The following is a 19373-nucleotide window of genomic DNA, read 5'->3' on the forward strand; positions in this document are numbered from 1 at the left end:
TTGCATGCCATGCAGTGCAACAGGAATCCCGCAAGTCATCATCATGTCAGTGGTGGATAAAGCATGTCCCAGGGTTCATATTGACCTGAGAAAGATTTACTATAGCAGGAAGAACCAAGAGACGTTGAGTAGAACAGCAATACTCTTCCCTCATGTTACTTGTTGCCAACACCCATTTCTGTTGATCTCTCCCCTATCTCACAATAGCTACCAACAGGCTATCACAGGCTTAACACGGGAAAGCAATTGTTAATGTTATGGTGTAAGTTACATAGCAGCCATGCTGAATTGGCTGATGTCTATCACCACTCCGCCCTGTCCCAGTCTAAACAAAGGATTTTGAGAAAAACTGTGCATAATCCACAAAAAAACAAAAAAAACCAAAAAAAAAAACCACAACATACAGCTTGGGAAATAAGTATGAGAGTGACATCATAGTGAATCATGTATATTAAACAAAGTATTGTTATATTTGTTTTTCTTAGATGCAAGAGTGCAGTGACAGACTTGGGGTCCCAATGAACCTCATATTCCCCATGCAGAACTACCATGAGCAGGTTACCAACAACCTGAACATGGATGTTTTGCTTCTGATGACAATAACTTTGCCAGTGACTATGTGGAAGACCAGGCTCACATCGAATAAACTCTCATTAACATGCATTTTTTGAGTTAATAATGGAGGAAAACCAACCTATACAAAATAGCTTCAGGAACACAAACATACCAGGACATTTCTCCGAAACAATTAATACTGTCACGGACTGCTCCGTTCCCATAAGTCACGTGGTACGGTCCGCGGCATGCGGGGAATCCACAGACTTATTGTTTATCTGTTTAGTAACCGCGCCCCCCTGGAATTGCACACATGTGCACAGGCTTTGTCAAGCGTTGCCGTGTCTATTTAAACCCATGTCCGTGTGAACTTCGGTTGTTGGTCATTGTTGCTACGTAAGTCGTTTAACGTCAACATCCGTCATTGTAACTATTTGCGATAGCCGTAACGTCTGTGTTTGTGTGATCACCATTGTTAGTGTGTACTTTGTTAAATGTAAAACCATGTAATCATTTTCACTGTCAACGTTTGTGAGTGCCTGTCGTGTAGTGTGTGTTTCTTGTTAATAAATGTCCCACATGAACGAGGAGGTCTGTGCGTCCTGCCCCGCGCACTCGGGCCAGCAGCGTTACAAATACATTGTTTCACTAATGGTTTTGCAGTATTTTTTATTTTTTTACTTTTATCTGTTGAATACATTGAATGATGTGGCATTTAAGGAATTAAACATCGAAACATACATGAAAATGCAACTTTAGACTCTACAAAAAATTAAAGTACTTTTTTTCTAATTGTCTTTATACACACAGTTTTGTAAAAATGTTTTATATATTCATACACATTCTATAATAGTAAAGATAAATTCTACTAAATTAAAATCACCAGGATTTTGCACTTGTCCAAAAGTAAAATTCAATGCGAGATCAAGCATCGCTCATTACTTTGGCCAGGGACTGGTTGTTTTTATTGATCACTTAATTTTCATGTGTAAAACAGCTTCAGTCAAATAGCAGGTCACATTTTTCAAAGCGTCTCACAATGCAACTATTTGTGAAAACCTACAAAATTCTATAAATCTTTTGGACACCACAACACAAATTCCTGGGTCGGACAGGGTGTATCCCTGTGGTGTGTGCATTAGTGCCAAAAACAAAAGGACCTCGTTAACTTATGAATAATAAAACCTGTAAAGCTTCCTCACTCTCACAATACTGTACATCATGGAAAACACCAGTAGTAGTCAGCTTTAACATGTATTGCATATACACTCTCCACCCACTTTATTAGAAACCCCTGCCTGCCACTTTGCCTTTCTCATCTTTTGCCACGTCCAGTTATTGGTCTGCCATGTAATTGGTCAACAGCAGAAGTACCGCTGACTGGACTGTGTTTTGGTGGTGGACCATAATTAGTACAGCAGTGCTAACATGGCACTGACATGGTAATGACATGGTAATGACATGGTAATGACATGGTAATGACATGATACTGATATGGCACTGGGTGTGGGGGGTGGTGTGTTGAAAAATATCCCAGCATCAGTGATTCTGTAGTCAGAAACCAACCACTGATGAGTCAATGGAGGATCGCTAGTATGAATTCTACATAGGAAACAACTACAGGATATTTCTCATGAATATTGTTTATAATGAAGTGGGTGGTGACTGTACATTGCATATACAATATGGTATGGCTGCTACTTTGTGGTAATTCAGAGTATTATACTCTGTGGAATAGGAAAATGAGCTTTCTGAGAACACATGCCTAGCATACATCAGTGAATAGCTCAAATATCCCCCTAACAGTGCTATATAGATATTAACAAATGCACATTCTTTTTTTCCTCACTAAAATCAATCATGTGTGAAAATGATTGAACCTCTAAATTAGAAGATTAAATGTTTTCCCCTTAAGTCATTCATCCCATAAAATGAAAAACAGTGTTCCTATGCATCAAATACAACTTGTAGTATGCATTCATTAGATCATTCAATTAAAGAGATAAAATGTTGTTTAGTTATGAAAATAGCATACAAATACAGTGTCTATTTCAGGAGAGGGCTCAAGTCTGTGTTTGCACATGGCGTTTCACAAAATCATATATTAAAATGGTGTTGCATATCTGCAAAATATATAGAATATATTAATTTGCCTGTCTCTGTGTATATGTATGTGTGTGTGTGTGTGTGTGTGTGTGTGTGTGTGTGTGTGTGTGTGTGTGTGTGTGTGTGTGTGTGTGTGTGTGTGCGTGGATGGGTGCATGATATGTCTTCACTGAAACCAAAGCTGAAGGTTTTCCAGTACAGGCATTGCAGTGCTTAGCTACAATAAATACTGTGTGTGTGTGTGTGTGTGTGTGTGTGTGCGTCATTTGCAGACATATATCCCTATGTGCCTATTACACTGAGGACAGGTATGATGAGCATCTTGTAAACTTCTAAGACAAAATGGAATAAGGCAGATTCCACAGATTAACCTGAAAGAGAAAAGAACACAGTGATGTCATTGTCATCAATTAGCTTCATGACTCCAATGACCAATAGGATATGGTAAGCTGTCCTCTGCCAGCTCTCTTCGGAGTTGCTCTGTGTATTGATGATTATCATCTCAAGTTTATCATACCCAAAAAGAGTGAGCAGACAGCACATGCCCCAGGCTGCAGCACCGGGTTTATAGTCCACTATGGTGGTAATATGTTGTTGGCAGTGTGGGCAAATGGTTACAGTGGGTCCATCCCCCAGTGGAACTTGAGACAGCATGGTCACTCGGGAACGCTCAGCCTGTACCATGCGCTGAGCAAATACTGAAGACAGTGAAGGAGCAATGGCGGGAGTAAGAGAGTGGGGGGAAGGATGGGGGCATAAAAATTATACTTATGACTGGAGAACAATAATAATAATTTAACTAATAATTATTTTAACAAATGTAATTAATAAGAGATGGCCACTAACCTTGCTGCCTTTGCTGGACTGCCCTGATCTCAGTGGGAATGGTGAGCACAGGGTAGGGTGACATGTCAGTGACATTTGGAGTCAGGTGCAGTGCACCCACTGTGCACGAAAACAGTGTTACATTAACATCTATGGCCCACCCCAAGAACAGTTTAACCCACCTGCATAAATCAGTATGCGGTAATTAGCCGCCATATATGTGCAAACTGGAAACGTGCATAAGTGAGATTCATTCCAAAGAAAGTAAAGAACAAATCAGCTACATCTCTATCTGATGCTGTTCTGTTAATCAGCCTTTGGATGAAGATGAAATGAAAGACAGCTGTGGATTGTGTGAACTTGCCTGCTTCTCTGTAAGTTGGGGGTGGTGTTGAAGGAGTCACAGGTTGGGTCACATAAACAGGACACTGACAGGCTTCACTGTATGAGGGGGGCAGGACTGTGTAAACAGGACCTTCAGGAATATCCATTTACTTCTTGAAACTGGGTAAGAGAACAAAAGAAATGAAAATATTGTGATTGGCAAATCTGATGTATCAGTCAGTAGCAAAAGGTTGGTTTTCCCAACTGTTTGTAGGAACCAGAAAATAAACAGCAGCGTAATAGAAAAATGAAAATAGATAAATAAAATTATAGGTAATCATGAAACATATATCCATTAACTATGACAACAGAATTTTCAGTCTCCTTGATACTGCTGGTCTTAGCGTGTCAACAGTTGAGTGGTGTAAATAGGATGATACATCAATGTGAGGACCACACAAGTGTTAAGAAAAGGTCGTCTTGGATCTGGAAAGTCTCACTACTTCAACTAACCAATATAATGTCATCTGAGATCTGATGAAGGCAGACTAGGATGTTAGATTAGGATTTTTTATTAGGACTACTACTACTATTATTACTACTACAATCATACCAATCCGCAAGTTAGAGTTGACATTTTGGTTTTTCAAAACACATTGCAATTCTGTGCAGTTGCTAGCATACCAACATTCTCTCAAGAACATTCCCGCAAGAACACAAGGAAGAATATACCATTAATTATACAAGAGCATTTTCATGGTGACTATGTGTTTTTGAAAATTGCGCAAAGTCATGTGAGGCTTTCACTAGGACTAGCTCATTCAAGCTTACCCAAGCCTCAGGTACAGATATTAGAAGTAGAAAAGCCTAAATTTTACTTTGCCATATTAGGGTAGAAATGAATATTGAAAATTAATTTTATGGAATTGTATTACTTAGCATACAACAAAAACCCATTTCTCTAGCTCTGATCTCTGATGAACACCTAAATCATTAATGAATTAGCTTACCCAACATGCTGCCATTACCAAATCTCATGGTTTACTTGCTAATTACATAATTCTGTATTTTCTTTAGCCATTAAAGTTACTTACTTTACACACAATCCTCCTTTCAGTAGCGTAGCTGTTACAGCTCACAACACTTCTCTCTTCTTCTTCATTTTTCCTTCTTCTCTAATATCATTATCGTGCCAGTTTTCTCTTTACCATTCTGTTGCTTTTCAATAATACCACAGTTTCTTTAACAAAGCAGGTATAACCTGAATGATGCACAAATAAAGTTTGATTACCTGGGAGTTGTCAGTCTGTGTGTAAAATGCACAACGTCCTCCTTCTTTATGACATCACTACTTCACTTACCCTACCAGTCTATTTTTCTCTCTCTGTACATTCCATTGCAATGAATGGGTGTGTACATTGGTATGTTTCTCTCTGCATGTTTGTGTAAGCAGAATTCTTACTGACTGACTATGTGACCTAATAGATTATCTATACTATTCAATCTGGAAGGTCACAAACAGTCAGGCAGTACAAATGTTCCTGATGATGGGGTAACCCAGAAAGGGGAAGGATAATGCTTTCTGATATGCCACCCAGAAATGTGTGAATCCTTGTAACTATAAATAAAGAATAATTTACTTCAACCACAAGAAACACATTCTTCTAATTACATTTCATAGCCAAGACATACTGGAAACTGTTGCTGTCACAAAAACATTTCAGCCAAAGCATTTAAAAAAATAATAAATCGCTAAATATATTGCTTATAGCTATGAAATGAAATGAAATGAAGTAGCTATGAAATGAAATGAAATGAAGTAGCTATGAAATAAAATGAAATCTTCACTGATATTCAAAGGTACTTTTTGTTCATTGTAAGGAAGCCTGTAGATAGTAATCATAGGTTGGGGTTGTCTTTAACCAGAGGACTGGCTGAACTGCTAGCCTTACTTCAATGTCACTGTAGACATGACGGAGTTTAGCCATAACTGATGCATCCTGTTGTCAATCAGCTTCTGTAATGGGGAACTTGAAAATAGAGGAACAGCTTTGCCTGCTGGTCTACAGAGTGTTTCTCAGTCCCAGTTTTTGAATGCCTCTATACTGTACATTTTCCCACTTCAAACCTGTATGAGTTCTACATATGTGTTAGTGTAAACACAGTAATATAAAAGTCCTGGTTACTCCAGGACTAGACTAGGACATGATGGCCTATACATTACTGTTAACATTTAGGCTTGAGACCTAAAGATTCCTAGAATTCCATGTTTTCTTCAATGGACCATTCATGCTAGCAAATATGAGTGGTTCATTTCTTTAATACAGCCACTTCATCATTTATATTGAAAAGTAATTTTCCCAATCTGAATTTTTGTAGGATAAATCCACACTAAACAATTAACAACTTTTTATTTAACTACATGAGTTTCAACAGAGTTCAGAGGTGTTTTGGATCTAATTATTTTAATGGAGGGTGACATCACATTAACAGGAGAGTATGACACTGCATACAAAGTATTACATACAAAACCAAAAACTGGATCACCTACAACAGGATAATGTATGTTTTACATGATTGTACATTTGCATCTGTCAATTAATATCTCTCTTTTTATGCTGTACTTTTCTGCAATAAATGTATCTCTGTATGTATTTTGACAGTGATCTTATTTTAATCATTTTACTCTATGATGTTCATTCATATTTAAATTCAGTGCTGAGTGAAATGATTCACACTGTAAGGATTATGTATTAAAACAGTTTACACTGAGGTGATTCAGTGATCTGATTCAGCACTTAGCTAATTCCTGAGTTGATTTTCAAAGCTCATCTTTGCTGCTGGATTCGTTCATGTCTTTCTCAGTCTTTTCTGATGACTCACTTGAGGCCTGAAGAGAGATAGAAGAAACACAGAATTTAAAAAAACGCATAGTATCACAGAGAAAAAGAGTCCTTCCTGGGGAAACAGGAAGTTCAAATTTAAATATTGTTTAGCCAGTGTTTATCCATTGTTTAATCCAATTTAGTTAGGATCAGTCCCTGTCTACTACAAAACTAAGAACTTTGGATAAAGCTTGAATGAATAGCAGCAATGCCCCATCTAAAACCCTTGGATGAGAATGACAACCTTTCGTCTATCCCTCATTTTAGATAAAGCAAAGATTAAAAAACTGCATCTTGACCTCTGCCTCACTGACTGTTAAAGTGAGATGTGCAAATGAGCTGTATATTCATTAATTTTCGATGTATTCAATGCATGTATAATATGCAGTAAGGCCCAGCCATACCCAACCAGCACATACCAAGACACCTCACATAAGATGAATATGAATATGAACCCCATATATACCTATATATTTCTTATACACATATACCTAGCATTTATTCTTATAAATAAGGAAAACAAAAAAGAATCTAGTAACAAAAAAATAAACATCCATAGACATAAAAATCTATTTAACAAATTCTAACTGTATACAATATTGCTAATACAAAAAGTATGACTCTCTCTCTCTCTTGCCAATCACATATAGGTGAATAAATATAAAGAGATGCTGACCTCCTCTTTATCACTGCTTCCCTGTTCCTCCTCTTCCTCATCTTCATCCTCATCGTCCTCTTCCTCCGGCAATACTCCGCCATTATCCAGGAACTTAGAGAAAGTTTCCAAATCCCGCTTGCCATTGTAATCGATGACCTGATTTTATAATGTTTGAAAATAAATGTTTATTATGTAATTATATCATAGTTTTCTATATTTTACATATTTTTGTAATGTATATCATGCAATGTGTTCACAACGTGCATATTTGCAAAAGCGAGAATATGCCAGAATGAGATAATGTGATATTTGTCATGTCAGTATACTTCACTATGTATAGCACTTGAATCAGTCAATCAAATTTGTCATTTTGTTTTTCTTTTCAACCTTGTTTTAAGTATCGGTACAGCTAAGCACATTATGCCCATTGAATATTAATTGTATTGCCTGTCATCACAATGTGTTTAAAAAAAAAACCTTAAGGAAAAAATATTAATTAGAATCTAAAGCATAATATTCTACATGAACATTAATTACATTAATCGATTTGGTTTGGAACAGACTCATGTCACCATCAAATATTAATAAAAACAATATTTATATTTTAGATTATTGTAATAATTTAGGTATAACCTCAGCATTGTGCATGCCAAACATTATCAGCTTCTCTTTGACATTATTAAATATATCACACCACCAGCATGGTTCCCTAGATTTGATGTCCCTCCAGGAAATGACCAGTTTGAAAATATGTATACACTGTAAAATCTTTGATGTTCATTGCATCATTGTAAATGTAATAATTTACATGGTGACTGGAGGTCAATCGGCATCCCATTATGACTGGACTGGGCGCTTCAGCTTTAGTCTACTACCCCCACGTGGCTTTGTCATGCCACAAAAAGTCTTTCTTTCTCTTTAACACCCTAAAGTGAATCTGAAAACTGCTGTAAACACCTGATTCTGGCAAAATGAATAGACTCCCTATGTTGTGCCATGTATAGTAGATTGTAATCTATGCACACTTTTGGGCCACCCCTACTCTAAAACACCTAACTAATTAAGCTCATGATCATTAGTCCATGTGTTCAGTGAGGTACATTAATCAGGGGAAGTGTGGAGAGTGTGGTGTCACCAAGGCTCAGAGTGAGATTTATGTGGATATGAACTGTAGAGTGAGCATTAGTAAGGTTTACAAAAGGTGACTGTTGGTGCAGAACATGCTGACCTTCCTTTCAGTCTCTGCTGGGAAGAACTTCAAGGTAGGAAAACCCTGCACAGACACTGCCTCAACCTCATTGGCTGTGGCGTCCATGTTTGCAATGACAATGTTCTCATGGTCTTTGTAGTTTTCTGCCAGCTTTTCCCACACTGGGGCGAGCTCCTTACAGTGGCTGCACCAAGGTGCATCTGATAAATAACAGAAAGAGAGAGAGAGAGAGAGAGAGAGAGAGAGAGAGAGAGAGAGAGAGAGAGAGAGAGAGAGAGAGAGAGAGAGAGAGAGAGTTTTAATTTTAGCTTTTAATTTTGACTTAAACAATAAAAGACTTAATATCCTGCTTACAAAATTCCACAAAGACGTTCTTGGCCTCATCAAAGACAACTTGTTCAAAGTTCTTCCCCACAAGCACTTTGACAGGATTCTTGTCCCAGTCTTCTGGAATCTCTTGGCTCATCAAATGGGGCTACATTAAGACAATTGAGGATCAAGTTAATGTGCTAAGCCAAAACATGTCCCTTAATCTAATGATTCATGAACTCACTGTATCACTGCTGAGTGCAATGACGGACAAACAATACTGATACCTATGGAAATTAAACAATAGATTTATGATCTCAGTACAGTATATCAGTACAGTACAGTATATAACTCAGCACAGTATCTAACTCAGGACTCAGTTGTGTGGTCTAATCATATATGTTTTTGTCCAAATCACAAATGCCACAAATGCCAGCTACTTTCAGAATTTTCCAGAAAGCAGTCACATTCTTGGGCTTTTTTTTACTATAAGCATACAGTATTTGTAGAATGTAACTGAATTAGTGGCATTTTAATCTGTGCTGCTCAGCACTCTCCTCTGAGGACCATTATTGTTCCATTTCTCTCATTTTAATGTATCAGATAAATCACTAATAAAGTGTTTCAAGTAAGCTCTGTTTATGTACACCTGCAATATGAGTACATCTGTAATATGAGGCCATCAGATTTCATTTTTTTTATGCAGATCCATAAGTCATAATTTGCACTGTGACCCCCAGACCGTAAATTAGATGTAGTCACAGTATTATACTCCGCAAAAACCTGGCCCACAAAGTCAAGCACCTACATTTATTCAGTACTTGAAGCTTCACAGAACAACAATTACTTGAGGAATTAACCACCACTCCAGGCCCCTCCCATCATGATGGCATGTCTGATTAAGGATATGACCTCAGTTCACCCTTGTAAAATAAAGGTTGAAAAAGCCCTGTTGGAAGAGAGAATTGCAAACCTTGATTGTGCCATCCAGGACACCCTGGCAGAAAGCTTTCAGTGTGTCCTTGCTGATGGTCTTATCCACCATGGCATATTTCTTTGCCGAATCAGTGTTAATGAATCGGAGTACTGGGGCCTCACTTGCATTCAGACCGAAATACTTCAGCACATGGGAAACCTCTGTGTTTACATCTACCTTAATGAACAGCACCTGTGGGAGGCACACAATGACTGAGTTTACATATACTTAATAATCCAATAACTGCAGAAAATCAGATTTTGTCAGCATGTTTATATATACTTGATTAATCAGATAATGGGAAAGCTCCAGGTTTACATGAGTCAGGCAATAATCAAATGTCTACTTTGCAACCAACCAATAATGTCATGGAATAATGCGATGCAAAATTCAAACATCCTGTCATGGCTTTTTGTAAACACTGGCCCACTTTACCGGGAAATGTGGATTTTTTTATGATTTCTAATGGTTACTAATAGTGCGCAATTCAAATTCTTAATTTCCTTGAGTATGTACTATGTTTCAAAGTCTACCCAAAAGTATTTGACAGCCATTTTGGGAGTGCTGCATTTAATTCTGCCTACTGCATAAATCACTCTGCTAGCTCCAGTTACATGTGCATGCATGCACAAACTGAGAAAGCTGAAAGAAATCAGGGTAAAGGTATACATGCAATAAGAAATCCAATTTTGAGCTAAAAGCCAGCTCTCTTTATTGGATTTCTAGGCCTTAATCTGATCTGAGAAATCAGAATATGCTGTTTACATGGCAAATTGAATAATCAGATAATTGCAGAAATCCGATTATGATCTAATTATTAAGTGCATGTAAATGCTCTAAGTGTTACACAGATACACAGTCAAAACACAAAGTTTTACATATAATAGAAATGCCTCTTTCCTCCACACACCAGGATGTGTGTGGTGGAAAGAGTAGGGGTAGGGGTGTGTGTGTGTGTGTGTGTGTGTGTGTGTGTGTGTGTGTGTGTGTGTGTGTGTGAATTAAGACTCATTAAGACTCACTTTCTCTTTAAACTCACTGGCAGTGGCCCTGTAGTCATCAAGCAGTGCATTGTGGGATTCAATGGTTGTGTTGATGAACAGAATGAGGTGGTTATGGATTTTAGATGAAAAAATCTTTTCAGCATTCTGAAGAGGCAGGACAAAAAGTGGAAAGATGTAGAGTATATATTCTAACATATATAACAGCAGTAACTAAAATTTGGTATCTTAATTATTTGTGATTAATGTAAAGCGCAAAAATATTGATTTAATGACTACCTCCTCACTAAAAGTAATGACAAGTTCAACACTGTTGGCCTGGATGAAGGTGATCAACTCATCCTTGTCCAATTTGCCCTCGGACAGAGGCATGTCTGCTCGCATGTCATCAAACTAGACAAACACAAACACTTGCTATAAATAATGACCTACAAATATTTCATCTATTCTATATTGATTTAAGCATTGATAAAAGGCAAAACTGTGTGTTTCAGATTGTAAATATCACCTTTTTAAAGAGCACTACAGTGTCCTTCTGAACTTCATACTTCTTAAAGAGTTCTGGACTGCTTGTGAGGCCAAAGTTAAAGTCAGCTATGTTTAATGCTACATCACAAAATACTTTTGCCACCTCTCCTCCTAGCTCCTGACAGAGTGACAGAGAGAGAATGAGAAAAAAAGAGAGAGAACACCATAATTTTAAGACATACTGCACATGCCATTGCTGATCCATGTAACATTATTTGTTCTCTTTTGTCCCATCAGTCCAAATCAGTGTGCAGTGTAACATTTTAATCCTCAAAGGATAGTGAGATGCTCAATAATTAATTGTTGAGAATGTCCAAGGCTGTGAGAATTAGAGGTGCAGAGGGTGCTTCAGGACTCCCTAATGGATGTTAAAGGACCTGTACGACCACAACTATAACTAAAATAACTTCCCACAGCACCGCCCGCCTTGAAACATGTTGCATAGCTATGAGCACATCTTAGATGAGCAACATTATAGATTTGGACTCATGGAGTCATGAGTGATGGTCAACTTTTCAAATGATCAAATGTGATCAAATGTGAAAATGTGAGTATATCCGATGAACTGCCGCACATGACTTACCTCAAAAAACCCCACCACAACCACGTCGTGTGCGTCGAGTAGTCGCTGTGCGTCTTGAGTGCCGTTCAGAATAACTGCACTGGGGCCCAGACGTCGCTGCAGCCACTTTTTGATGCCCTTCGCAGTGCGCTTTCCTTTAACACACAGACCACAGTCACTGATATTAGTGACATGATAATGCTAAAAAGGAACATCGTTTTCCAACATGGGAAGCTCTGTAGCTACCTGTGAAATCCGTTGCGTTTTGCCTGATGCCGTCGTTGAAGAATTTAAGTGTCGGAAAGCTATCGGCGTCAAACTCTTCCGCGAGCTCTGGCTCCTCGGTCGCATCAACCTTGGCCAAGCGAACCAGAGAAGATTCGCTCTTCAGCTGCCCCGCCACCTCGGCATAAATTGGCTCAAGTCTGCGACAGTGGCCGCACCATGGAGCGTCTTTTTTTAAGTAAATAAAGGAAGGATAAAGTAGTGAATGTTTTTAGCAAAACAGCTGAGGAGGTCTGCCCAAGCAAGCATCGTTCACTTGACTCATTTGCTAGTTTGTATGTTTGTTTAATCCCGAGACACAGTTATGTGAAAATTATTGTAGGCCATCTGTTTAGGCCAGTGGCATAAGGGAGAGACACGTAGGGAACGCACTCGCCGTGTAGTCAAAATAATGAATATTATTTCATTGTGGTGGGGTCCCAGAATTTTGCGATATGCCAATGATTTAGGCCTAAATATAATCTGTCCCTGTTAACATCTTAAATGGATTCTAACGAAGAACAATATATTTGGTATAAAGCACTGACAATCAAGGTGTACATTTGGCTCTGACTATGCATAAATGTCTCCCGGTGGTGGCTGAACGCTTAGGGGAAGTGGTCTAGGCTGCATTCGTTATGTGTTTTACCTAATCTCGGTCATGTGACAACTTAGTACACTGTACCCTTGCACCATGAGAAAACTTGCATCTGAGCTGATGAGTTTGCTATAAATAGGACCTACACACATGACCTGACTTTTTTGTGATAAGCCATGATAGTTAGTCAGTATCAACCTGAAACATGAAATGATAGTCTTCATGCGAATATGTATAAAAGTCAGAATTGTTGTTTTTAACACTATCACTGTTATACTGGCCTATGGAATACAATTACAGACTTACAGACGACCACAAAAAAGAACAGAAAAAAGAACCTCATAACATGAAACATCACGAGTGTCACCTGGAATTGTGTTCTCAACTGATGCATTTATCTAGAGGTAGCTCATGGGATCTTAAAATGATTATCTTAATTAATTTAGAAAATGTTCAAAATCATGAAACTAGGTTTACTGTAATTAAGTTAAAACCCTTTATAAAGTTACAACGATTAAAACATTTGTTTTCGTTACGCACAATAACTTTCGATTCTTTAGCAGAGCACAACATCTGTTAGAGATTAGCATGTCATGAAACCTAATTTGTATGCGTGATAACAACCAACAGACATCTGAGTCGCGTAAAACAGAAATAACTGACATTTAATGAGGGTCGGTAAATTTACAAATAATCGCCATATTTAATTCTTCTTACTCAATGTCTGAAAGAGAAACTTGAGAGAGAGCTTTAAAAAGCCCCAGTAGATTTGTTCCCCGCACGCACCTGTGACTGGTCATTTCCCTTCATTTGAACGCTACTGCTATAATTACTTGCAGTTTTTTAATTACGATGCAGTTTTTGCCATACTCACAGAATTCCACAAGCAAGTATTTGTTCTCGCTGAGGGCCCTTGCGAAGTTCTTGTTATGAAGGACCAAGACGTCCTTTTCCTCCGTTATTTCATCCGTCTTCTCCTTTCTCTCGGGCTCAGTCTCTGTCTCTTCTTTATCTTCTTCAGAGTTTTTGTCCTCAGCTTCTACCGCCCTCGCGCACAAGGCGCGAAAGAGAAGGAAAGAGAAAACCAGAACACGAAAGAGCTTCATTCCCGCGAGGCAGAGCTAAGGTGTCTCGAGTGGAGGTGCTCGAGCGATCTGCGGCCGCTGTCCGGCCTCGTGGTGCTGATAAGAAACTGCTGACAATGACGAGTCACACAGGTGCGTGCGTGGAACAAATCTACTGGGACTTTCTTAAGCTCTCTCTCAAATGTCTTTCGCAGACGTTTAAGTAGGAAGAATTAAAATATGGCGACATTATATGCAAATTTACCGACTCTCTTAAATGGCAGTTCTTTCTGTTTTTATGCGAGTCAGTAGTATGTTGGGTGTTATCAGGCATCCAAAGGAAACGGATCTTAACTGCTATACCAAACTTCGAACGTTGTAATGCAACCGACTGTTTTACATAGTCTAGGGGTATTAGGCAAATTATGCACTTCCATCTCCTCACACTCTTTGTTGAATGAGATAGCAGAAGAAAAAAAAACTTAATAAAAAGGAACAGATCGAAGAAAATTTTTTTTTCTAAACCTTGAAGTAATTATCATCATTCTCTTTTAACATTAGAAGACTACACTTCTTTACACATGACCCCAACGTGGAGCACTGGCCCAGGGTTCTGATTGGTGGCTCAAGATCCAAACCTCTGAATCATCAATTGGGCCAGTTTGAGCGATCTACCGCCACCTTTCCATCACGCGTTATAAATGTGCTTATTTGTCTAGCTGTTGTTATTGTTGACATTTGAAGGCCCACTCAGTCTCAAATTATATACCCTATTATGTACATTATTATATATACTATACATTATCACATCCTAAATTTTTAACTGAGCTCAAAAAAACGTAGAAAAAAATAAAGATAGATTCAATAAATAACAAAACGAACTCTGTACACTGTACTGCATAAAGGTTATTTCTAGTGAAAGATTTGGCTTTATTTCTTAACTTTTTTAAATTTCTAAAGTCTAGGAAAACAATCCTTAAGGTTGTCACAAATTCTCCTTCAATTTCTTCTACATTTGAAAATTCTACATGTGCAGAGAATAAAACACACAGGAGCACTAGACATGGAATATGTCGCCATATTCCATTCATATTTACATTTACAGTAAACATTTATTCACAGATTTTCTTATGTCACAGAAAATGTGCAAAAATTACAAGAATCACAAGGATTTTACATTAAAAAAAGATTTATAAGTTGTTAGATGACATGAGATGCAGGTATGCCTTTGTGTATCTTAATGCATGTTCATATTAGTGCATTACCAATACACTGTTATGGTAACTGGTACTCACAGCTGAACACATTGGGATTGTCTCTGTCTGATGCCCAGTGGGCAAGCAAGTCACTGAAATCTGGTGTACCAGAACTGCTGATGGTACTTATTGGGGTACTAGAAGTGCTCAGCATGCGGACTGAAGTATTGCTGTTACTAATTCCAGTTTCTGTGGAACAGCCTAGCATGTCCAGGGTGCTGGTGTTACCCGGGACAGTGAGATGGTAGGGGTGGGGCTCGGTCCAGAAGCTGCTGGGTAGACGCCGCTGGTTCATGGGTAGTCCCTGCTTCTTCTGCTGAGTCTCCTGGAAGAGCTCTGCGAGGGGGCCCAGTTTCTCAGGCTCCTCCCGCTGCTCTGCCACTGCCGCTCTCACGAAATTGGCATAGTAGCGTTGCTGGCCGCCACCCACCTCTGGGCCCTCCCTGTCCGTATACATGTCACAGGCATCCGGGTCTTGCCCACGTCCAAAGTAGCGTTGCACATCACTGCTGATGAGTTCAGCAAAACGGAGCAGTCGGTCAGTAGCTTCAGTGGTGCCGAAGGACGGATCAACACCCCACTGCTCTTCCTCTGGGGACCCGGCAGCTGGGGAACCCTCATCCTCAAAGTCAGCCTCTGCCTCTTCTCTGAGCTCTTCATCATACTCTTCTTCAGCTTCATCTTCCTCGGCCAGAATCAAGCATGTCCGAGCTGGCCTGGTGAGCCTGAAGCCACTCAGTGTTCTGATTACACTTGCTGCCATTCTACAAATAAAATGTTCCAACAAGCTATATGTGACTGGGAATATCAGTCTGCAGTTATTATGCATTATCCTAAACTGTGGTTCATTACAGCACAGTACAAATTATAATATGATGTGAGAAGGCTATCAAGCAGTATGCCCTCACATCAGGTTTTGTTTTGCAGTGGTACGTGCTCACGTATTCACTTAGCATTATCCATAAACTGTACATCAGTTCAAAGATATTTTAATGACAACTTTTGTTCAGGCAGCGTCATCAAAATATATAACGAAAAATGATGCCTCACTGAATTAAAATCAAATTGTTGGATAGATTTACTTTCGAATATGACTATAAATTCCACGTATTTTCAAATGTTCAATTACAGTGTGCCTCATGTATATTGTAAGCTTTCCTTACCATGCAACGGTAGAGCTGGACGTTGCTTGTCGGTCCCTGCTCAGTGGCGCGTTGATGGTTATCGGTAAGAGCATTTATACCCATCGCGCAGGGCGCAGGGTATGTTTTCTTTGCAAATATTTGTGCATGAGGCTGTAATTGTGTTCTAGTTAAACAGAGCGCGAGTCTGTCTTGGCGCCCAGCAACCGGAGAGGACGACGGAAGCGAGCGCGCAGCAGCGACCGCTGTAACGCAGCTTCTGCCGGGGTACGCTCGAGTGTCCCTCCTCCCTTCTGCGCGCTTACACAAACACACAGACACGCGCACAAAGACATACTGCACAAACACGCCGTGACTGGAGTTGTTATCGCTCACTGGTTAGACACTTAAGGTTGGACCTAAAAAGGCGTGAAATCGGATCTCACACCATTTTGACTTTTGAATGAGCCCCTTTATAAAATCCCATTAAAGAGATAAGGCAAATACATGCTGATTTTTACTACCTCGAATAACCTACGTTTTCACTTACAGGACAAAAAATGGCAGAAATAGTTGAAAGTATGATTTGAAAGTTTTAAATAATTTGTTCAGCCTAAAACTGTGTTTGAGAAGGACGGAGAGAGACAGAGACAGGGAGGTGTAATGGTGGTGATGATGGTGGTGTCCGTGCGTTCATGCAAACAAGACACTTGGACATAGAAAGCCAAAAGCCTAGCATCTGGTCCAACATATGCCGCAGCAAACCTGTTTCCCTAAAAAAAAAAGGTTTTTTTCATTAAAAAAAATCTGTTTAACATTTCAGTCTAAGTCTAAATGAATATGTATTTATACTAACTACATTCAGTGAGCAATCTTATATTATCAAGAGCAAGCAGACATTTTCTGCTTTATTCTTCAGCAATAATTTAGTCAATCACGAATGCAAAGAAAGCTATTTGAATTACACACACTATAAGACATATTTAAAAATACCAAAACTCATACGTGTGAACAGCGTATGTGTGAAATCTTGTTTTCATGAGTGCTTAATGACTTTTTCGTTACCTTTTCAATCACATCAGATAATTCTATGATGAAGCATTTATAATTAAAGGCTTTGAAACACAGTATCCAATCAGGCATTAACGTGAGAACCATCATACCCAACAAATATTATAGACTGGCCTCCAGAGAATATTCTAGAATGGCCTAAATGCAGAGAATAAGTGAAATCCTCTGGAAAATGGCTAGGTCTGATAATTAAATAAAACTTCAAGTTAAGAAGTACACTTGTTTGCAGTATGTAGGCATGAGAGTCTGGAGACATTTCCCACTACCCCAAGCGATAACTAGTTAACTAGGTCAACTCTCATTTTAATAACATGCCCAGCAATTTTCAACTATATTTTCTAGTCATTGAGATTTCTAAACTGTAATGTGATGGTAGCAATATATGCCTTGGATTATTCTCAGGGAGTGAAGGCAGTAAACCCTGACTTGCATGCACCTTGTCATGAACTGTTTTCTGATCCCAGGCCTCCTGACAGATGTGCTGTCATCTGGAATGAGCAGGCACTACACCACAAATCCAATCACTATTGACATGAACTGTGTAAAGCGAGGTCTTCATGGTGTCAAACCCTTCATTTCAGATAGAAGCAGCTGTATGAACCAAAAGGGTGCACACATGCCAGATGGGGGAAAGACTATCACACCTTCCTGGCTGCCCTTTGAACACTTTGGAGCCAAATGCAAACTGGATGATAGCACCTGGACCTGGTAGACTGGGTCCAGAAAAAGGGTAAAGCAAAGAAAGTAATTGAGTTCTACTATGATGGAAATATGTAAATGTGGGTCATTTGTAATATATAAATGGGTGATGGTTGATAGCATTCACTCACTCCCGAAAGGCTCCAGCATGTTGCATTGTAGCCAGTACTGAAGATTCCAATGTGCTCAGTGCATCATGGAGCACATGGAACACTGTGAAAGAATTTGAACTCTAAGGTCATTTGACAGGATATAGCATTTATTTCATTTACTTACAAAATAAATATTGTTCAGAATTAAAGATATAAGGCAATATTGCCCAGATTTGCTGAAAAGCATCCTTCCTTTTTACAGCTGTAATTTAGTGGGACGCAGTCACGGAGAGTGTGATCTAAAAATGAGGGAGAAATTCAGTCACCAATTCTCCAAAACTACATTTAGATGCCAACTCCATGCCAGCAAACAATCCGGTAGGTTTGCCATAAGTGTCTGCTGTCAATAAGCTACAAATGTTAGATCCTAAAGTTTGAGAGAAAAGAAAAAATAGAACTTTTTAGAGGTGGGTTTAAAAAGTATCAAGGTCATGCAGAATCTAATCTCCACTGTGATGTATGGGGGTGGATCTCTTCTTTACATACTTATTCCATTTAATTATGTAATCTTTTTTTTTTCACTTTTTCTGTTGTTGTTTCATACCGACATTAAATTGATGAGGAAGGGAAATTAATGTGTAAACTAAAATCATGATTGTGTGCTACAAGATGTATAGCATGACATAAGGTCAAGTAAGAATGCGTGTTTCAGGGTGCACCTATGTCATGGTGTATGATATAATTTATGGGAAGGATAACATCTGAGCAGCTACCACAGTGAACTTTATCTATAAGTTTTATAAGTTCAGTTCCCCATACAATGAAATAAATTTTGGAACAATGTCCAACAGTTTTTACCTATGCAAACTAGCTAACAATGTCAAAGCAAGCAAACTAGCTAACAAACTAGTTAACAAACAAACAAGTCCTGTTTGTTTAGTGTATACATTTTAGATTGTTACATTGTTAATAACAAACCTTGTTTCTTTCTTTTTTTCATCATCTTTTATACTTCTTCTTCTTCTTCTTATCATTATTATTATTATTATTATTATTATTATTATTATTATTATTATTATTATTATTATTATTATTATTATTAGTAGTAGTAGTAGTAGTAGTAGCAGTAGTAATAGTATAGATTAGACATTCTTTCCTAATTTTGAACGATGTACCCCACGAATCCGTGTCTATGCGAAAGAGAAAAAAAAAACACTAAGGTTTATGCTCATCTATGCTTTACGTTTTATATGCTCAGGACTGAAATCC

General features: G+C 38.5%; 3 protein-coding genes across 6 annotated transcripts; all 3 read right to left on the minus strand.

The window, feature by feature from the left end:
* Positions 1-1215: 1215 nt before the first annotated feature.
* On the minus strand, positions 1216-5063 carry LOC145652045 (lipopolysaccharide-induced tumor necrosis factor-alpha factor homolog). 2 transcript variants are annotated; one of them, XM_081701278.1, is made up of 5 exons: positions 4905-5063; positions 3851-3990; positions 3508-3606; positions 3179-3359; positions 1216-3032 (listed from the first exon to the last, which is right to left on the minus strand). In XM_081701278.1, exons 2-5 carry the CDS (start codon positions 3975-3977, stop codon positions 2924-2926), a joined length of 516 nt encoding a protein of 171 aa, XP_081557404.1. In that variant the 5' UTR covers positions 3978-3990; positions 4905-5063; the 3' UTR covers positions 1216-2923. The 2 variants fall into 2 exon arrangements, with proteins under 2 accessions (XP_081557404.1, XP_081557403.1); XM_081701277.1 differs by having other exon boundaries at positions 2910-3359.
* Positions 5064-6285: 1222 nt separating this feature from the next.
* pdia2 (protein disulfide isomerase family A, member 2) lies at positions 6286-13973 on the minus strand. Its single transcript, XM_027006176.3, has 11 exons — positions 13676-13973; positions 12186-12392; positions 11961-12094; positions 11358-11495; positions 11129-11242; positions 10871-10996; positions 9846-10040; positions 8918-9038; positions 8582-8763; positions 7372-7509; positions 6286-6700 (listed from the first exon to the last, which is right to left on the minus strand). Exons 1-11 carry the CDS (start codon positions 13905-13907, stop codon positions 6632-6634), a joined length of 1656 nt encoding a protein of 551 aa, XP_026861977.2. The 5' UTR covers positions 13908-13973; the 3' UTR covers positions 6286-6631.
* Positions 13974-14953: 980 nt separating this feature from the next.
* On the minus strand, positions 14954-19362 carry percc1 (proline and glutamate rich with coiled coil 1). 3 transcript variants are annotated; one of them, XM_081700860.1, is made up of 4 exons: positions 19083-19362; positions 18144-18225; positions 16285-17015; positions 14954-15885 (listed from the first exon to the last, which is right to left on the minus strand). In XM_081700860.1, the coding sequence occupies exon 4, from the start codon at positions 15882-15884 to the stop codon at positions 15141-15143; it is 744 nt and encodes a 247-aa protein (XP_081556986.1). In that variant the 5' UTR covers position 15885; positions 16285-17015; positions 18144-18225; positions 19083-19362; the 3' UTR covers positions 14954-15140. The 3 variants fall into 3 exon arrangements, with proteins under 3 accessions (XP_081556986.1, XP_081556985.1, XP_081556984.1); XM_081700859.1 differs by having other exon boundaries at positions 16285-18026; XM_081700858.1 differs by having other exon boundaries at positions 16285-18225.
* Between the last annotated feature and the right edge of the window lie 11 nt (positions 19363-19373).

The sequence above is a fragment of the Electrophorus electricus genome, chromosome 18 (genome assembly GCF_041902795.1).
Source record: "Electrophorus electricus isolate QZ-2024a chromosome 18, ASM4190279v1, whole genome shotgun sequence".
Taxonomy (NCBI): domain Eukaryota; kingdom Metazoa; phylum Chordata; class Actinopteri; order Gymnotiformes; family Gymnotidae; genus Electrophorus; species Electrophorus electricus.

What these genes read in the sequence shown, in the direction of transcription:
- LOC145652045 (XM_081701277.1), bottom strand. Translation starts at nt 3,977, where the DNA reads ATGGATATTCCTGAAGGTCCTGTTTACACAGTCCTGCCCCCCTCATAC. An exon ending in CCCAACTTACAGAGAAGCAG is followed by an intron (nt 3,607 to 3,850) that starts GCAAGTTCACAC and finishes TTTCGTGCACAG; the next exon opens with TGGGTGCACTGCACCTGACT. An exon ending in AGTCCAGCAAAGGCAGCAAG is followed by an intron (nt 3,360 to 3,507) that starts GTTAGTGGCCAT and finishes CACTGTCTTCAG; the next exon opens with TATTTGCTCAGCGCATGGTA.
- pdia2 (XM_027006176.3), bottom strand. Translation starts at nt 13,907, where the DNA reads ATGAAGCTCTTTCGTGTTCTGGTTTTCTCTTTCCTTCTCTTTCGCGCC. An exon ending in TCATTACTTTTAGTGAGGAG is followed by an intron (nt 10,997 to 11,128) that starts GTAGTCATTAAA and finishes CTGCCTCTTCAG; the next exon opens with AATGCTGAAAAGATTTTTTC. An exon ending in GAAGCAGTGATAAAGAGGAG is followed by an intron (nt 6,701 to 7,371) that starts GTCAGCATCTCT and finishes ATCTCTCTTCAG; the next exon opens with GCCTCAAGTGAGTCATCAGA.
- percc1 (XM_081700860.1), bottom strand. Translation starts at nt 15,884, where the DNA reads ATGGCAGCAAGTGTAATCAGAACACTGAGTGGCTTCAGGCTCACCAGG.